Source organism: Rhincodon typus, chromosome 49 (genome assembly GCF_021869965.1).
Source record: "Rhincodon typus isolate 14 chromosome 49, sRhiTyp1.1, whole genome shotgun sequence".
Taxonomy (NCBI): domain Eukaryota; kingdom Metazoa; phylum Chordata; class Chondrichthyes; order Orectolobiformes; family Rhincodontidae; genus Rhincodon; species Rhincodon typus.
Window position 1 is genome coordinate 1,978,763 of NC_063380.1, and position 17,059 is coordinate 1,995,821.

General features: G+C 47.4%; 1 protein-coding gene and 1 long non-coding RNA gene across 6 annotated transcripts in view; both read left to right on the forward strand.

The window, feature by feature from the left end:
- Window positions 1-3,797: 3,797 nt before the first annotated feature.
- Window positions 3,798-8,399, forward strand: LOC109918637 (gastrula zinc finger protein XlCGF7.1-like). 4 transcript variants are annotated; one of them, XM_048620961.1, is made up of 3 exons: window positions 3,798-3,895; window positions 4,008-4,225; window positions 4,854-8,399. In XM_048620961.1, exon 3 carries the CDS (start codon window positions 5,215-5,217, stop codon window positions 5,887-5,889), a length of 675 nt encoding a protein of 224 aa, XP_048476918.1. In that variant the 5' UTR covers window positions 3,798-3,895; window positions 4,008-4,225; window positions 4,854-5,214; the 3' UTR covers window positions 5,890-8,399. The 4 variants fall into 4 exon arrangements, with proteins under 4 accessions (XP_048476918.1, XP_048476917.1, XP_048476920.1 ...); XM_048620960.1 differs by lacking the exon at window positions 4,008-4,225 and having other exon boundaries at window positions 3,863-3,971; XM_048620963.1 differs by lacking the exon at window positions 4,008-4,225 and having other exon boundaries at window positions 3,881-3,971; window positions 4,826-8,399.
- Window positions 8,400-11,451: 3,052 nt separating this feature from the next.
- LOC125488102 overlaps window positions 11,452-17,059 on the forward strand; it is an 11,411-nt gene continuing 5,803 nt past the window's right edge. For both annotated transcript variants that reach the window (XR_007266214.1, XR_007266213.1), the window contains exons 1-3: window positions 11,452-11,535; window positions 15,362-15,497; window positions 15,930-16,011. This is a non-coding gene — a long non-coding RNA (uncharacterized LOC125488102). The remainder of the gene's footprint in view (window positions 11,536-15,361; window positions 15,498-15,929; window positions 16,012-17,059) is intronic.

Sequence of the window (17,059 nt, forward strand, 5' to 3'; positions counted from 1 at the left end):
GCATCAGAGGAGCAGGAAAGCTGACGTTTCGGGCCTAGACCCTTCTTCAGAAATAGCGGGGGGGAAAGGGCTTCTGAAATAAATAGGGAGAAAAGAGGAGGCGGATAGAAGATGGATAATGGAGAAGATAGGTCAAAGAGCTACATGCAGAGATCTCGGACTGACCTCGGAGGGAGGGGGTCACCGAGATAGGGAGGGGTTGCGGGGACTGTAGGGGATCACCGAGACGGGGGACACAGGTTGAGGGCTAGAGGGTGATTGGAATTGCTCCTTGTCCACCATTCCCAAACACCCCCTGAGCGGGAAACTCCCAGGCTTCATTAGGGGCGGCATGGTGGCTCAGTGGTTCGCACTGCTGCCTCACGGTGCCTTGGTTCGATTTCCCCGTCGGGCAACTGTCTGTGTGGAGTTTGCACGTTCTCCCCGTGTCTGCGTGGGTTTGCTCCAGTTTCTAGACATTGGCCATATTGCCCATAGTGTTCAGGGATGTGTAGATTAAGTGGGTTTGGGGAATGGGCCTGGGTGGGATTCTCTGAGGGTAGGTGTGGACTTGTTGGGCTGAAGGGCCTGATTCCACGCTGTAGGGATTCTATGATTCTATCCCGCGCCTGGTGCTGCATGTGGGATCTTGTGGGTGAACGATGCACTCTGTAGTCGACCAGCTGGTCCTGCCATGTGACAGCGCTCCCACTGATGGAGGGCTGGGGGGAAAACTAACCAAACATTGACAAATGTTTAAATTTTGATTGGCCGTTGATCAAAGCCTTTTGTACACGTTACCACTGCCCTTTTAATTTACTTGATGTTGAATTCAGGGTATTAATTTTTATTGGACTGACAAACTTTTATTTTATTATTCATTGACTTTCTCAATGCTCCTGAGGAGTTGTGTAGGACCCAGGCCTTGGTGTTGGAATTGGGAGTGATGGGCAGCATTTTGTTTGTATTTTGTACCCCACTCTCTCTTTCCCCGTCCCCACACACATCCACCACCCCCTTTCCACCCACAATGTTTGTCCCACCCCACACTTGCCCCTCTAGGGTGGGTGTGTGAGAGAATGTGAGAGTGTGTTTTCTTTTTGTGGCCAAGAAGAGGAGGAAAGAGCGATGTGATGTGTGACTGAGGGAGTGAACTGTTATGTCTCCAGGATTGTGAATTTCAATAATGATCCTAAAGGGAGCCAGGAGTGATTCAGTCGAACTGCAGACTCACTGATCAAACACCAACTCAGCAATCACCCTCTCCCTCTCTCTCGTCTATTTCTTTCTGTCTCGCTGTCATTCTCCCTGTATCTTTTTTTCTACGATATGGAGGTGCTGGTGTTGGACTGGAGTGGATAAAGTCAGAAATCAACAACACCAGGTTACAGTCCAACAGGTGTTTTTGAAACACAAGCTTGATCCTTAGTCCTTCTTCAGGTGTCTCTTGCTAACAGAAGGACTGAGGCTCGAAGGCTTGTGCTGGTGTCGTGTGATTTCTGACTCTCTTTATCTACTTCTCTCTCTCCTTCTGTATGGCCTGACCATGTTTCACTGCCCTCCCCCTTTCCTGGACCCACTCAATGCCTCTCGGCCTGACTCACGAGCATGAGGAGTGTCGGAATTGTCCGTAGTATAACCGCCACGGGTTAGAATTACAGCTTTGAACCACTGCACTCCCAGCCCCCAGGCCCTCTCGTCCAGAGGCTTGGCAGACAGTCTTGTAGCCTAATTTATATAATATCTGCTCATACCATAACCTCTAAAGTCCAGGTATCATTCTTGCAAAGGCACATTGAACTCCCTCCAAGGCCAATATATCCTTCTTAATGTGTGGTGTTCAGAGCCAAACTACAATGTTTGTTTCTTTCTTTGTATGCTACTGTGCAGAACTGGACTGCTTCAGTGACTATGTATCTGTATAAACTTTTTACGAATAAAGTATTTTTTTGCAATAAAAATTCTCCCACGATGACGCTATCGCATTGCACATCGGGTGTGCTGACCCCTACGATGTCCCCAAATGAAGGAAGTTTGTGGTAGTGGAGGACTGTGTTCGTACTCTTTCCCCAATTTACAAAGTCAAAAATCACACAACATCAGGTCATAGTCCAACAGGTTTATTTGAAAACACTAGCTTTCTGAGCATTGCTCCTTCATCAGGTGTTGTGAGAGATGTATCACACACAATCCTGGACTTTAAGTAAAATACCAAAAGATCATACAACTGATGTGAATGTCGAGCATAAACCTAAATGGCTGGCTGACTCCCTCCTGTTAAATTTTGAATAAGTTAGAAAGGAGATGCAGGTTTCAATTGATTGAAATGCAAATCTCAGAATTTCTTTCTTTTTAAGTCCGAGATAACTAAAGGTTTAGTCAGTGTATACAAGAAGTGACATCTCAGGTCAGACAATGCATTTTAGGTGTGAAGCCTTGTTTAGAATCTGTCTGTGTTTTAACTTGGAGTCATACTGGTTTTATTTCCAAAGCGGTGTCCACCCATCCGTTGTTGTAGCAGCTGCATGGTTTCACCAGTATATCATGCCCTGACACATCCTTACCTGCAGCGTATGAGATAGATAACGTTGGCTGAGTCACATGAGTATCTGCCGTGGTGGGTGGTGTTCCCACGTGTGATGGTAGTACCCATGTCAATGATCTGACATGTCTTGCAGAGGTTGCCATGAAAGGGTTGTATGGTGTTGTGGTCGATGTTGTCCTGAAGGCTGGGTAGTTTGCTTCGAACAATGGTCTGTTTAAAGTTTGGTGGTTGTTTGAAGGCGAGAAGTGGAGCCATAGGGAAAATCTTGGCAGGGTGCTCATCATCGTCATGTGTTGAAGGCTGTGAAGAACATGGCACAGTTTCTCCTCTGTGGGGAAATACTGGACCACAAAGGGTACCCTATCAGTTGTATCCCCTGTCTGTTTTCTGAGGAGGTCATTACAGTTTCTTGTTGTGGCCTGTTGTTACTTGCCAATCGATGGGTTGAACATCGTAGCCTGTTCTTATGAGGGCGTCCTTTAACATTTTGAAGGATACTGCTGGTACTCTACGTATACTCCAGCCACATCAACTGTAGCTTCCCAGCCTGCGTCAGTCCCCTGCAATTTGCCTACCGACATAAGAGATCTACAGCAGACACCATTTTCCTAGGCCTGCACTCATCTCTGGATCATCTAGACAACAAGGACACCTATGTCAGACTCTGACTCATCGACTACATCTCCATCTTCATCACCACAATCCCCTCCAGACCTGATCTCAAAACTTCTCGGCTCCGCCCTCTGCAATTGCATCCTCAGTTTCCTGACCTACGGACTGCAATCAGTGAATATAGACAACTGCACCTCCTCAACACTCAACACTAGATTAGATTCCAGCCTGTAAATCGCTCCTGAGTGTCCGTTATTCTACACGTAAACCACACTGAAACCCTCGATTAGATTCCAGTCTGTAAATCACTCCCGGGTATCTGTTATTCTATGTAGAAACCACTAAGCCCATTGATTAATTTCAATCAATAATTCACTCCTAAGTACCTGTTATTGTATGAAAAATGCTGCTCCCTTCGATGAAATTCTTAAGTGTAACTTAAATCCGGGTATTTGTTACTCTGCTTATAAACCATCCCGAAACTCTTGATTCCATTGCAGTCTATAACGCACACCCCACTACGTATCATGCTATAGGAACCGCAATACAGCGCGCAATTAAAAGGCTCTATCAGCAGCACGGCCGGGTGGCATGCGCATGTCTAGGGAAGCAATTTTCGAAGATATTTATCCTTGTCCAATGGAAAACCCTGGAGGACCGGAAACAGTCTGGTCCTCCAGCCAATCAGCGCTACCCAATTGTCTGAATGCGGAAGTTGCACAACATGCTTCTGAAGCTGCTGATTTCTGGCCAGTGAAGGTATGGCAGTCACTCCTCTCTCTGAATGAAGACTGAGCTTCACCCAGCCTGCAACATCTTCCTCTGTCAATCATGCGTGAGCATAACACTGTTTTTTCCTTCCTCCCTCCAGTTGCTTTCTCATTCGGGGTTAAATTATTGTCGTTCAAGAATTGGACGGTAGGGAAGTGAATCCGGGGAGGGTGCAGACTCTGAAAAGATTGGCCCTGGTCTTCCGCACTCTTAAAAAGACATCGACGTCTTTTACTCCGTCAGTTTGACATACTTATTTGTCTGGGTAACAGAATGGCGTCTTAACGTTCACAATTAGAAGGGCTGACATGTGACGAGGTATCAAATTAATATCATTGAGCTATGCCTTGTTTTGTTATAATGTATTTGATAGTATCATTGTATTGTAACATTCACGTGTTGTTTCCGCTCTTGTATGAGAAGATTATTGTGAAATTCTATATTTTAGTGATGGACTCATTATGGCATAGAGTCCATACAGCAATTTGAATCTGTGTCATCTCTCGAGCAATCCAGCCACTCATTCTCTCTATATATCTCCGTCAAGCAGCAAGTTCATTTCCCTCAACTGCTCATCCAAATTTATTTTCAAGTTTTAGTTGAATCCTTTCAATTTTGAAGCAACTGTTTGAAATAATTCTTGCCACTTCGTCATATGTCGAGATTTCCAGATTATGACCAATCAATGCCTAACTAACATTTTTCCTTACATTCCCTTGTGTCTTTAATCAAGAGATGCAGTCCAGTAAATTTGAATATTTTTAGACGAGTACAAGAACAAGCATACAACCATGCTGTATAGAAGAGGCCAGTCGGTCCATTGAGTCTGCACTGGTAGTAAACAGAAATCTATCAATTAGTATTAAATATTGCCTTTAGGAGAATATTTACTCTTTAATTTTTATCTTGCACAGATAGTGATGACTTTTTAAATTGCTTTCAAAAGGATATTAGAAGAGGAGGATGTGAAGAAAGAATTTGAAAACTAACATCATGTCAAGATCTGAAATCCATCGATTTGTCAGGATCTGAATGTCTTAAACCTTTAACTGTGGAAGGAGAATTGTTTCTGTGTATAGTCTGCTTCAAATATTTTAAAAATCAATTTGACTGAAAAAGAATTGTGACACACCTACACCTGAGTGCGAGTGTTTCAGTGCAATGACTGAAAAAAGCTTTAACTAGTTAAGCAGCCTGAAAAAGAAATTGCAGAATTCACAGCAGAGAGAGATAATTCATATGTTCTGTGTGTGGACAAGACTTCAACTAATTATCTGTCCAGGTTTAACAATGCAAACACTTTCAGCATGAATAAATCCTGGAAATGTGGACACTGTGGGGAGGGATTCCCTTCCCCATCTGCACTTGACATTCATGAGCGCAGACACACTGGGGAGAGGCCATTCACCTGTTTTGTGTGTGAGAAAGGATTCATTTCTGTCTCCAATCTGCTGAGACACCAGCAAGTTCACACTGTGGAGAGGCCATTTACTTGCGCTGTGTGTGGGAAAGGATTCTCTGATTCGCACAATCTGCTGCAACACCAACGGATTCATACTGGGGAGAGGCCATTCACCTGCTCTCAGTGTGGGAAGGGATTCACACAATTATCTAACCTGCATGTACACCAGCGAGTTCACACTGGTGAGAAGCCATTCACCTGCTCTCAGTGCGGGAAGGGATTCACACAGTTATCCAATCTGCAAGCACACCAGCGGGTTCACACTGGGGAGAAGCCATTTACCTGCTCTCAGTGTGGGGAGGGATTCTCTCGATTGTCCAATCTTCAGAAACACCAGCGAGTTCACACTGGGGAGAGGCCATTCATCTGCTCTCAGTGCGGGAAGGGTTTCACACAGTCATCCCACCTGCAGAAACACCAGCAGATCCATACCAAGGAGAAGCTGTTTACCTGCTCTCAGTGTGGGAAGGAATTCACTCGATTATCCAGCCTGCAGAAACACCAGCGAGGTCATGAGTGACTGCAGAAATGTGTTCTGCCGTTAGTACTTCTGCTTATCACACTCAGGACTAAACCATGTTCATTCTGCTGATGGGTGAAGTGGGACTCTCAGAAGGGATCTTTCTACTGGACTGGCCATGCTCACCACTTTGCCTCAGTGAGGCTGATGCTTCAAATTCCATCCAAATCACCAAATGAAAGGAAGGTTTGGAAGGTAGAAGATCTTCAGTTTGCATTTCATTTCTCCAATAGCATGCCATGTTGGCATGGAGAGGGTCACATGAGGGAGTTGTTTTGTATAATTCATGTGGATGCTTCTGACAGAAGGCATTTGGAGATTTGTAAAGTTTGCAGCTCATTTGGAATCAACGAGGGGAAAAGAAGCTGGAAGGTTTGCTGAGCTTAGAGCTGGAGGAAGAAATCTCTAGTCAGGCTCCCAATGAAAGACCAAGAGTATTGTGGTGGCAGGAAGCTGTCATACATCAGACAAATGAATGAGGAGTCGCAAGGCCATTCAGCCCTTCGAGAATGTTTCACCGTATGATAAGATTATGATTGATTGAATTGTCATTTCCATTCTATGTTCCTGTCTAAACCGTCAAAGCTTTGTCCTCAAGGTAGTCTAAAAGATCATGCAGAAGATGTAACTGAGTCAGTAGAACTGATATGTTATCCCTGTTGTAGAGTGGGGCATTTATAGCAAATTGCTGAAGATCCAGGAATAAATCAGCGTTGGTAAAAATGGCTGGTGTTTCTCCGGCGAACGTTTCACTAAAGAGTGAAGTTTCTGAGAAACCAATCCTCTCTAATGCATTTACCATGCGAGAAAACAGATGTGAGGGATTCTGACCAGTTTATACTTTCAGGAAGTCACTCCAGATGTCCAAGAAAGCCAAAAAAGATTTTTGTTCTGAGTTGCTGGCTCAGTTGAAACCTTATTAGGAAAAGCTTTGGACCTTTTCCAAAAAATTCATTTTATTAATATGAGTTATTGTGGGGAAATGTGTGTTGAAGGTGCTCATGAAAGCACAGCTGAAATATTCTGAACAATCTTCGGCCCTTTATAGAAAGAAAGATATACTGGCATCGGCGACTGCCCAGAGAATGGTCACCAGGCTGATACCAGATAAGGAGGGACTTTGGAGAGGAGAGGATGACTAGGTTGTGCCTGTACTTTTTGGAACATAGAAGAATAATATGTGAGCATACTGAATAGTTGCTTTCCCTTGTGGAAGAGTCTAGAAACGGAAGGTATCATCTCAGAATACTGGGTTGCTCATTTAAAACAGAGATGAGGAAGAATTTCTTCAAGGGTAGTGAGTCTGAAATTCTTTACTACTGAGGATTACTGATGTGGGATTATTCAAATATTAAAGGCTGATCTGAACATATTTTTAGTCAGGAAGGCAATCAATGGTTATCAGGAAAAGGCAGGGAAGTGGAGTTGAGGATTATCAGAACAGGCATGATCTCATTGAACAGCAGTCCAGACTTGATGGGCTGAATGATCTACTTTTCCTTTGTCTTATTGTCAGTTGTTCAGAGTGAATTGAAGTTGTACTCTGGGGATAGAGTTCCTTGCTGTTGGTTTTGTTTCCACGTTCCTCATTAACCATATGGACCTAACACAGAGAATTGATTTCGCGGGCAGTATACTGTTTTCACAAATTTGGATGGAGAGCCACGTTTGGAAGTTACTCCAGTGAGTGAAAACTCCATGACATTTGGAATCCTGCTCAGCATGGAACTGATTCAAATAAAAGAAAACTGAAGTATCTACCCTCGTAATGGGGAGCACAGAAGCTGCAAAACTACCTGCAGAATCCAAAGTTAAAATTTTCAAAGGAATAGACAAAGGCTGAACAGACTAATGTTAACAACATCAAACATTAAATTTTCCTGCCAGTGCCAAAGCAATGCAGAATGCAACAGGCAAATTACTGTATCATAAGAGTACATTTTCAACCTCAGCATGATGTGGAAAAATCAAAGCGTTGGAAAGAAAACTAAACATCCAAATTGAGGAAGCATTTGACATTACTGAGAGTTTAGTAGTTTTTAATCTAAATGGTGATCAGAAAAAAAAATTACACTAATTGTTTAAAGATAGACCAAGCAAGAAATCAAACCATCCTCTTGAATATGAAAGTGCATTGGAATAACATGACCAGTGAGACTTGTAACCAACCCTGAAAGAGTTGCAGGTCTTTTGACAGACAAACTGCTTTTATTCAGTCAGTTCTGATAACACAGACAATGGAACATTTGCAGAGAAAGAGTTCTGGAAATCTTAAGTATAAGAATGAGAAACTGGGGAGAAACCAAAGTAAATTCCACTGGCTGTGGCATACTTTTGGATTGATCCCGAAAGAAAGTGAATGAACCTTCAAGATTTCATGAGATAACAGTCCTGGGTTGCAAAAACAAAGCTGAATTCAAAACATTGCATAGATATTTACAATTGTGATAATTTACAATACTTCTTTGTTCGATATTTTCATTTACACAAAAAAGCTTGTTTTTGATTAACAATGTGAGGCTGTGCATTTTTTCAATTACTGAATGTTTTAATTTACCTTTAAATGTTGACTGTCCCAACAAAGATTGCAAGATTCTTGTTCCCTGGGACAAACGTGACTGGGGTCAGTTATATAGCACTTTAACATAGAATACAGAAGCCCTACAGTGTGGAAACATTCAGCCCGACATGTCCACACCGTCCCTCCAAAGAGGATCCCACTCAGATCCATTCCCCTACCCTTTCCCTATAACCCTGCATTTCCCATGTCTAATCTACCTAATTTACACATCCCTGGACATTACAGGCAATTTAGCATCGCTAGTCTACCTAACCTGCATATCTATGTACTGTGGGAGGAACCTGGAGCACCTGGCAGAAAGCCATACAAACACAGGAAAAACATGCAAACTCCACAGAGTCAGTCGCCTGTGGGTGGAATCAAACATGGGTCCCTGGCACTGAGGCAGCAGCGCTAACCACTGAGCCACAGTGCTGCCACATCGGGCCGTGCCATGGTCAATGAGAATCTCCATTCGGTGAGGCAGCAGAAGCCAGTCAGGCTCAGAAAGTGATTACCGGATAAAGCATATTCGAATTACAAAAGGGATGGCATGATGATTTGTTTTTGTTTGACATGGAGAATGTCAGACGAAAGATTTTTGAAAATGTTTGAATGGGATTGTCACTGGCGAGGCCAGCATTGGGTACCGATCTCAAATTGCCCCTGAAAAGTGATGGTGTGTCAGTCAGCTCCTTGAGGTGCTGCAGTCTCTCAGTCTTTGTGAGTGCTTTGTGACCACTGGAACCTGCGTGTCCTGCAGACTAAATGTTGGTTTCCCCCTTTAATTGGTATTCTTGCAAACTGCCCTGATGAATGCAAGATGTGAGCAGTGGGGGTCGTGGCGCTCATGAGACAGAAAGCAGTAGCTCAATAGTTGAGTCCGGACTGTCACTGCCTGTCCCTCCTCTCTTCACCTCATACAAACTCACACAGAGGTCTCAGCCCCAAAATCCACGCAGAGATTGCTCACTGCCTTGTGGATGATGGATGGTATAGAAAGGGTGTTGATACTGCTACTGCTGGTGATACTGCACTATCAACCTTGTGTTTTCAAATAAAACTGTTGGACTATAACCTGGTGTAGTATGATTTCTGACCTTGTCCACCCCAACAAACACCAACACCTCCACATCATGCCTTTCTCCCCCAGCACTCCAACCCGCCATTGCATAAATGCTGCCCTCTTCACACTTCACATCGGCTGTGATGAACATAGAAGAGTGCAGCACAGTACAGGCCCTTCAGCCCACAATGTTGTGCTGACCTATTATCCTCCTAAGATCAAACTACCCTGCATACCCTACTTATACTATCCTCCATGTACCTATACAAGAGTCGCTTAAATGTCTCTAATGTATCTGGCTCCACTGCCACTGCCGGCAGTGCATTCCACACACCCAACACTCTCTGTGTGAAGAACCTCCCTCTGACATCTCCCTTATACCTTCCTCCAATCACTTTAAAATTATGACCCCTCGTAATAGTCATTTCCGCCCTGGGAAAAAGTCTCTGGGTATCCACTCCATCCGTGCTTTTCATCATCTTGTATACCTCCATCAAGTCACCTCTCATCCTTCTTCACTCCAATGAAAAGAGGCCTAGCTCCCTCAACCTTTCCTGGTAAGACCTACCCTCCAGTCCAGGCAGCATCCTGGTAAATCTCCTCTGCACCCTCTCTAAAGCTTCCACATCCTTCCTATAATGAGGTGACCAGAACTGAACACAATATTCCAAGTGTGGCCTAACCAGGGTTTTATAGAGCTGTAGCAAACCTCATGGCTCCAAAACTCAATTCCCCTGCCAATGAATGCCAACACACCATATGCCTTCTTTACAACCCTGTCAACTTGGGTAGCAACTTTGAGGGATCTATGGATGTGGACCCCAAGATCCGTCTGTTCTTCCACTCTGCCAAGAATTCTGCCATTTACCCTATATTCTGCATTTAAATTTGACCTTCCAAAATATATCACTTCACACTTTTCTGGGTTGAATTCCATCTGCCACTTCTTCGCCCAGTTCTGCATCCTGTCGCTAGATTCGAAAAGATAGCTGCTTTCTCTCCATGGATGCTGCCTGACCCGCTGTGATCTCTAGCAATTCTGTTTTCAGTTCAAATTCCAGCATTTGCAGTAATTTGTTCCTTCTCTTTTTGGGAACTGGGATGTGAGTACTCACTGGATGAACTAAGGGAGAAGGCAAGCAGCAAGCGGGGCGGGTTGGGCAGTGATTGACAGCGAGCTGCCGCCATTCCACTGCGTCCTTCCGGGTCGACAAGCGTGAAAACCATGGGGATGGTTGGAAGGTGGTGAGGGACAGTCGGATAGTCCAATAGATGAGTGCAGCGCTTCTTGATCAGGGCCAATGGGCAATAATGAGAGGGGATGATCCGCGTTTCTTCCAATCGGAGCAAATGTAGGGGAGGGGGGACACGGCAGGAGTCTAGCCAATCTGAGCACGGTAAATGGGGCGCGGCTCCACGATCGACATGCTGAAAAACCAATCGAAGGAAGGGTTCCGGTGATGGCCATGGTAGCGGAGCAATCCAGTGCTGGTGGGCGGGGCCTAATGATTTGATGGACAAGGGAGATGTTCAACCAGCAGGAGGGGTATGGGCGGGACACGATGATGGACGGACAATCAGATTACGAGGAATGGGGGCGGGGTCAATCTTGTTCATCGACAAGGGGGCGGTGCAAACGGGTGTAGTGGTTGGACGGAACATGGCGATCAACAATGGGAAGCAGACCAATCGGCAATTGGGGATTGGATTGAACATATTGATAGACAACGGAAGGCACCAAGAGAATGAAGGGATTGGACACGACGCGATGATGGACGTAGACATTGACCAATGGTGTGATAGAACCACGCGACGAGTCGCTGCGACCAATCCGAAGCAGGGCGCTGGGCGGGATTTTATGACGGACAGGTTATTGGTCCATTCAGAAAGCAGGGTTGGGGCGGGAGATGCTGACTGACGGTCCTCCTGGCCCATAGGAAGCGGTGGTGCGGCGCGGCCCCAGAGTTGATTTTGAAGGATGATAGCGACGAGGTTGAAAAGTGAGCGACAGAAAGAGAAAGTGAGAAGTGAATGTGTGTGTCCGTTTATATTTTGTGTCACTGAATGAGCGAGCGAGTCAGTCTGTCTCAGCAATTGGCCCATAGCTCTTTAAATCCTTCCTAATCACGTACCCATCCAGATGCCTTTTAAATGCACGTTCCGGGTGCATTTGTGGAAATGGGACTTCGGATCTGAGATTTGGACTTTTTTTTGTTTTCTTTTACCTTTTGTTTCTGTTAAATCTGGTTCTGTAACCAAAATGGCGCCAGAGAATGGCGACAATGTGCACTTTTCACTGTACTCATGTGTACCTCTACTTAGTGCATGTGAAAATAAAATCTAAATCTAAATGTTGCAATTGTAACTGTACCAAGCTCCACCACTTCCCCCGGCATGTCATTTCCATCCATGCATTACCCACTGTGTGAAAAAGTTGCCCCTTAGGTCCCTTTTAAGTCTTTCCCCTCTCACCTTAAACCTATGCCTTCGTTCCCCAACCCCGCACCGCCCGCTTCTATCTCCTTCCCAAAATCCACAAACCTGAATGCCCTGGTTGACCCATTGTCTCCGCCTGCTCCTGCCCCACCGAACTTATCTCCAACTATCTGGACTCCATCTTCTCCCCCTTGGTCCAGGAACTCGCTACCTATGTCCGTGACACCATCCACGCCCTCCACCTCCTCCAGAACTTCCAATTCCCCGGTCCCCAACACCTCATCTTTACCATGGACGTCCAGTCCCTCAACACCTGCATTCCCCACACAGATGGCCTAAAGGCCCTCCGCTTCTTCCTGTCCTGCAGGCCCGACCAGTCCCCCTCCACTGACACCCTCATCCGCTTAGCCAAACTCGTCCTCACCCTCAACAACTTCTGTTTCAATTCCTCCCACCTCCTACAGACAAAGGGGGTGGCCATGGGTACCTGCATGGGCCCAAGCTATGCCTGCCTCTTTGTAGGTTACGTGGAACAATCCCTCTTCCGCACCTACACAGGCCCTAAACCCCACCTCTTCCTCCGTTACATTGATGACTGTATCGGCGCCGCCTCGTGCTCCCACGAGGAGCTCGAACAGTTCATCCAGTTCACCAACACCTTCCACCCCAACCTTAAGTTTACCTGGACCATCTCTAACACCTCTCTCTCCTTCCTGGACCTCTCTGTCTCCATCTCGGGCAACCACCTAGAAACCGATATCCAGTTCAAGCCCACCGACTCCCACAGCTACCTAGAATACACCTCCTCCCACCCACCTTCCTGCAAAAATGCCATCCCCTATTCCCAATTCCTTCGCCTCCGCCACATCTGCTCCCAGGATGAGGCATTCCACTCCCGTACATCTCAGTTGTCCTCGTTTTTCAAGGACCGTAACATCCCCCCCTCAGTGGTCAAGAACGCCCTCAACCGTGTCTCCCACATTTCCCGCAACTCATCCCTCACACCCCGTCCCCGCAATAACAACCAAAAAAGAATCCCCCTCGTCCTCACGTACCACCCCACCAACCTCCGGATCCAACGCATCATCCTCCGACACTTCTGCCATCTGCAATCCGACCCCACCACCAAAGACATCTTTCCCTCCCCACCCTTATCTGCTTTCCGGAGGGACCACTCCCTCTGTGACTCCCTTGTCCACTCCACACTCTCCTCCAGCCCCACCACACCCGGCACTTTTTCCTGCAACCGCAGGAAGTGCTACACCTGCCCCCATACCTCCTCCCTCACCCCCATCCCAGGCCCCAAGAAGACTTTCCACATCAAGCAGATGTTCACCTGCACATCTGCCAGTGTGGTATACTGCATCCGCTGTACCCGTTGTGGCCTCCTCTACAACGGGGAAACCAAGCGGAGGCTCGGGGACCGTTTTGCAGAACACCTACGCTCGGTTCACAATAAACAACTGCACCTCCCAGTCGCGAACCATTTCAACTCCCCCTCCCATTCGTCAGACGACATGTCCATCCTGGGCCTCCTGCAGTGCCACAACGATGCCACCCGATGGTTGCAGAAACAGCAACTCATATTCCGCTTGGGAGCCCTGCAGCCCAATGGTATCAATGTGGATTTCACAAGCTTCAAAATCTCCCCTCCCCCTACCGCATCCCAAAACCAGTCCAGCTCGTCCCTGCCTCCCTAACTTGTTCTTCCTCCCACCTATCCCCTCCTCCCACCTCAAGCCGCACCCCCATCTCCTACCTACTAACCTCGTCCCGCCCCCTTGACCTGTCCGTCCTCCCTGGACTGACCTATCTCCTCCCTAACTCCCCACCTACACTCACCTTTACTGGCTCCATCCCAGCCTCTTCTACCTGTCGGTTTCCTCTCCACCTATCCTCTCCTCTATCCGCCTCCCCTTCTCTCCCTATTTTATTTCAGAACCCCCTTCCCCTCCCCCATTTCTGATGAAGGGTCTAGGCCCGAAACGTCAGCCTTTCTGCTCCTATGATGCTGCTTGGCCTGCTGTGTTCATCCAGCTCTGCACCTTGTTGTCTCTTAAACGTATGCCCTCTAGTTTTGGACGTCCCCAAGCCAGGGAAAGGACCTTGTCCATTTACCCCATCCATGTCCCTTGTGATTTTGTAAACCTCTGTAAGGTCACCCCTCATCCTCTGATTCCAGGGAAAAGAGCCCCAGCCTTTGCAGCCTCTCCCGATGGCTCAAACCCTCCAACCCTGGCAACAGCAGCTGTGGAGAGAAATTCGAGTTAACGTTTGCAGAGCACAGGGAGAACATAGAACAGTACAGCACAGTACAGGCCCTTTAGCCCACGATATTGTGCCGAACTGTTATCCTACTCTAGGATCAAAGAGATTGAGACAGTTTGGCTGCTTCAGACTTTTTGGTGTCACAAATCTTCTCTCTGCCTTGCTCACAGCTCTGGCTGTCTTGACAACCAATGGCGAAGTTGTTGTCAGATAGAGGACCTTTACTGTTGAGATCTGGTCCATCATCCGCATTGATAGGCTTCACCTGTCTGCATGTTGCTGGGACCCCTCCCCCCACCACAAAGCCATACAACCAGGGTTCACAGTACACATCCAGTTGTGTCGGTGCATATTTCGTGAAAGTAAAGCACCAAGATAGAAAGTTGCCAGCCCGTTACCCCATTCCTCAGATCCCCTAACCTCACCCACTGACACCCTCAATTATTCCACATCATCTGCTCCCCCCCACCTACTCATCCAGTGAACCTGCCCTGTTCATTGATTCTCCTCTGTCTATTCCTCCCTCCTGCTCTCTCTGTTTCTGTGCCTCTCTCTATCTCTCCTGCTCCCCCAAAACACAACCCCCCACCCACTTGTTGTGTTCTAGCTCTTGTCTCCCCAACAACTCAGCCAGATGTTGGCGCTGTACCAGGAGAACCCCGAAGAGGTGGACAGGGTGTTCCAGTGGCTGGCACCTGAGGCTGATGACCGATGTCAGGAAGGGCTGCAGGGACCCCACCTCCAGTGTAACATCCCTCACTTTGGCTGTGCACCCACTCCCTCTACCCCAACATCTCTCCCCTCACCTGTTAGTTTGGCGATCTGTCAAACTGTAGGATGCTTTCCAGTCCCCTTCTCGCTAGGGTCTGTCTTGGGGCTGTGACATCACACAGGGAGGCCATTTGGCCCATCACAGCTGGAGCTGGCTTCCTATGTGTCAATTCAATCAATTGCCTTTCTCCAGCTTCCCCCCGTCAACCCTGCTCGGTCCTCTATTGGAGAACCAGCACCAAAGCAATGGGCAGAATGCTTCCCCTCCAACCCCCCACTCCAACTCATGTTCACCTCTGGGCGGGGGTTAATGGTGTCTCTGACAAAAGGGAGTGGAGACAGCCTGACCGTCTCGGCTGCTTGGCACACAGATTCCGAGGATGATCCGGATGGAGACAATGAGTGACAGAGCAGATGGCACAGGAAGAGGAAACGGCCATGCACATGGGCCCAGAGGAGGGCCCTGCATTCTGACTCTGAGCAGAATGAAAACCTGAATCTGACTGTGTAAGGACTTTGTTCATCTGTCAGACACACTCTTTCATTTTCACTGCATCTGTCCATGTGTCTCTGTCCCCTCCACTCTGTCTCGCTCTCTCTCTCTCTCCCTCCCACCCTCTCTGCCTGTTGCACTTTCGCTGTATCTCTCTCCCCAAGGACCCATTCCACGCATCCATCTCCTGCTGTGCCTCTCTCCCTGGGGGTTCTGTGTCTCACCCACACTCTGGGTCTGGCCCTGCAAATTGGTCCCTCCCTGCCAATCTGACTGCTTGCGTTGGGTCCCTCCCGACCGGTCTGGCCATGTGTGCTGGGTCCCTCCTTGCTGGTCTGGCCCCACACTGTCACGCTAGCAGATACACCGCCCGCTGGGATAGATGGACCTGGTGAGTTGCTCATTGTCAGACTAACGCATGCTGTTGTCATGTTTTGTCTTCACAGCTCATAAGAACCACTCACCCTCTCCACCCTTCTCAGCCAGCACACCTTCCTGACAGACCAGCCGAGCTGGCATTGCTATAAGGTACTGCTCCCTTTCTACCGTGTACTCACTTGCTATTCAGTGCCCCTCTCTCTATCCATGACTCTTTGTCTGTCTCTGTGTCCCTTCTTGCACACGTTCACACTCTCTCTCTCTCCCCGTCTCTTGTGCTCTGACTCTGTATCCTGGAATCTATATCACTATTTCTCTATCTGTCTGTCTTTCTGTCTTGGTTCCTCTCTCACTCACTGCGCCTCTCTCTGTCTCACTTTTCCCCTCGGTCACTGTCACTGTTTATATACGAGGCTCCTTCTCTCTCCTTCCCTCGCTCAATTGCAGGGAAGCAGAGAGGAACCTGAAGCAGATCAAAGTTTTCTGCTCGAGGCCTATGAAAACCTGGGTACAGTGTGAGTCTGAAGTCATGGTGCTGCTGTGTGTATTAGCGAATGCTCCCCAACCCCCTCCCACTCCCTGGGAAATTACAGTCAAGGTCCGTTGTCAGGGAGAAATCTTCCAAGTGCCGATGAGGGTAGTGAACAATTTCATCCTCTTCTTTCTTACTTCCCTGTATCAATCCCCAAGCTAATTTCACTGCCCCACGCTCTCCCAATAGCCCTGGAACAATCCGCAAGCTAAATGCACTGCCCTGCTCTCTCCCCTTAACCCTGTATCAATGCCCAATCCAATCACACTGCCCCGTGCTGTCCCCATAACCATGTATCGATCCCCAAACTAATCCCACTATTCAACTGTCTCCCCATAGCCCTGTATCAATTCCCAAACCAGTCTCATTGCCCTGTATCATTTGCCAAACTAAAATCTCCTCTGCCTAGGCTCTCTCATTTCCTTTCTTCTCCCCTTTTTTCCCCTCTCTTCTCATGCTCTGTCTTCTGTCCTTCTCATTCTGTCCGTATCCTGCCTCTTTGCTCAGTCTGCAACCAACGCTCTCTCCTTTTGTCACCCACATCTATCACCACTTTTCCCTCTCTCACCTCTTTCCCTCATCCACCCCTTCTCTCTCTGCCCTCCTGTCTCACTGTCTGCCACTCTGTGTGTGTCTCTCTCTCTCTGTCTCTCTTTGTCTCTCTCT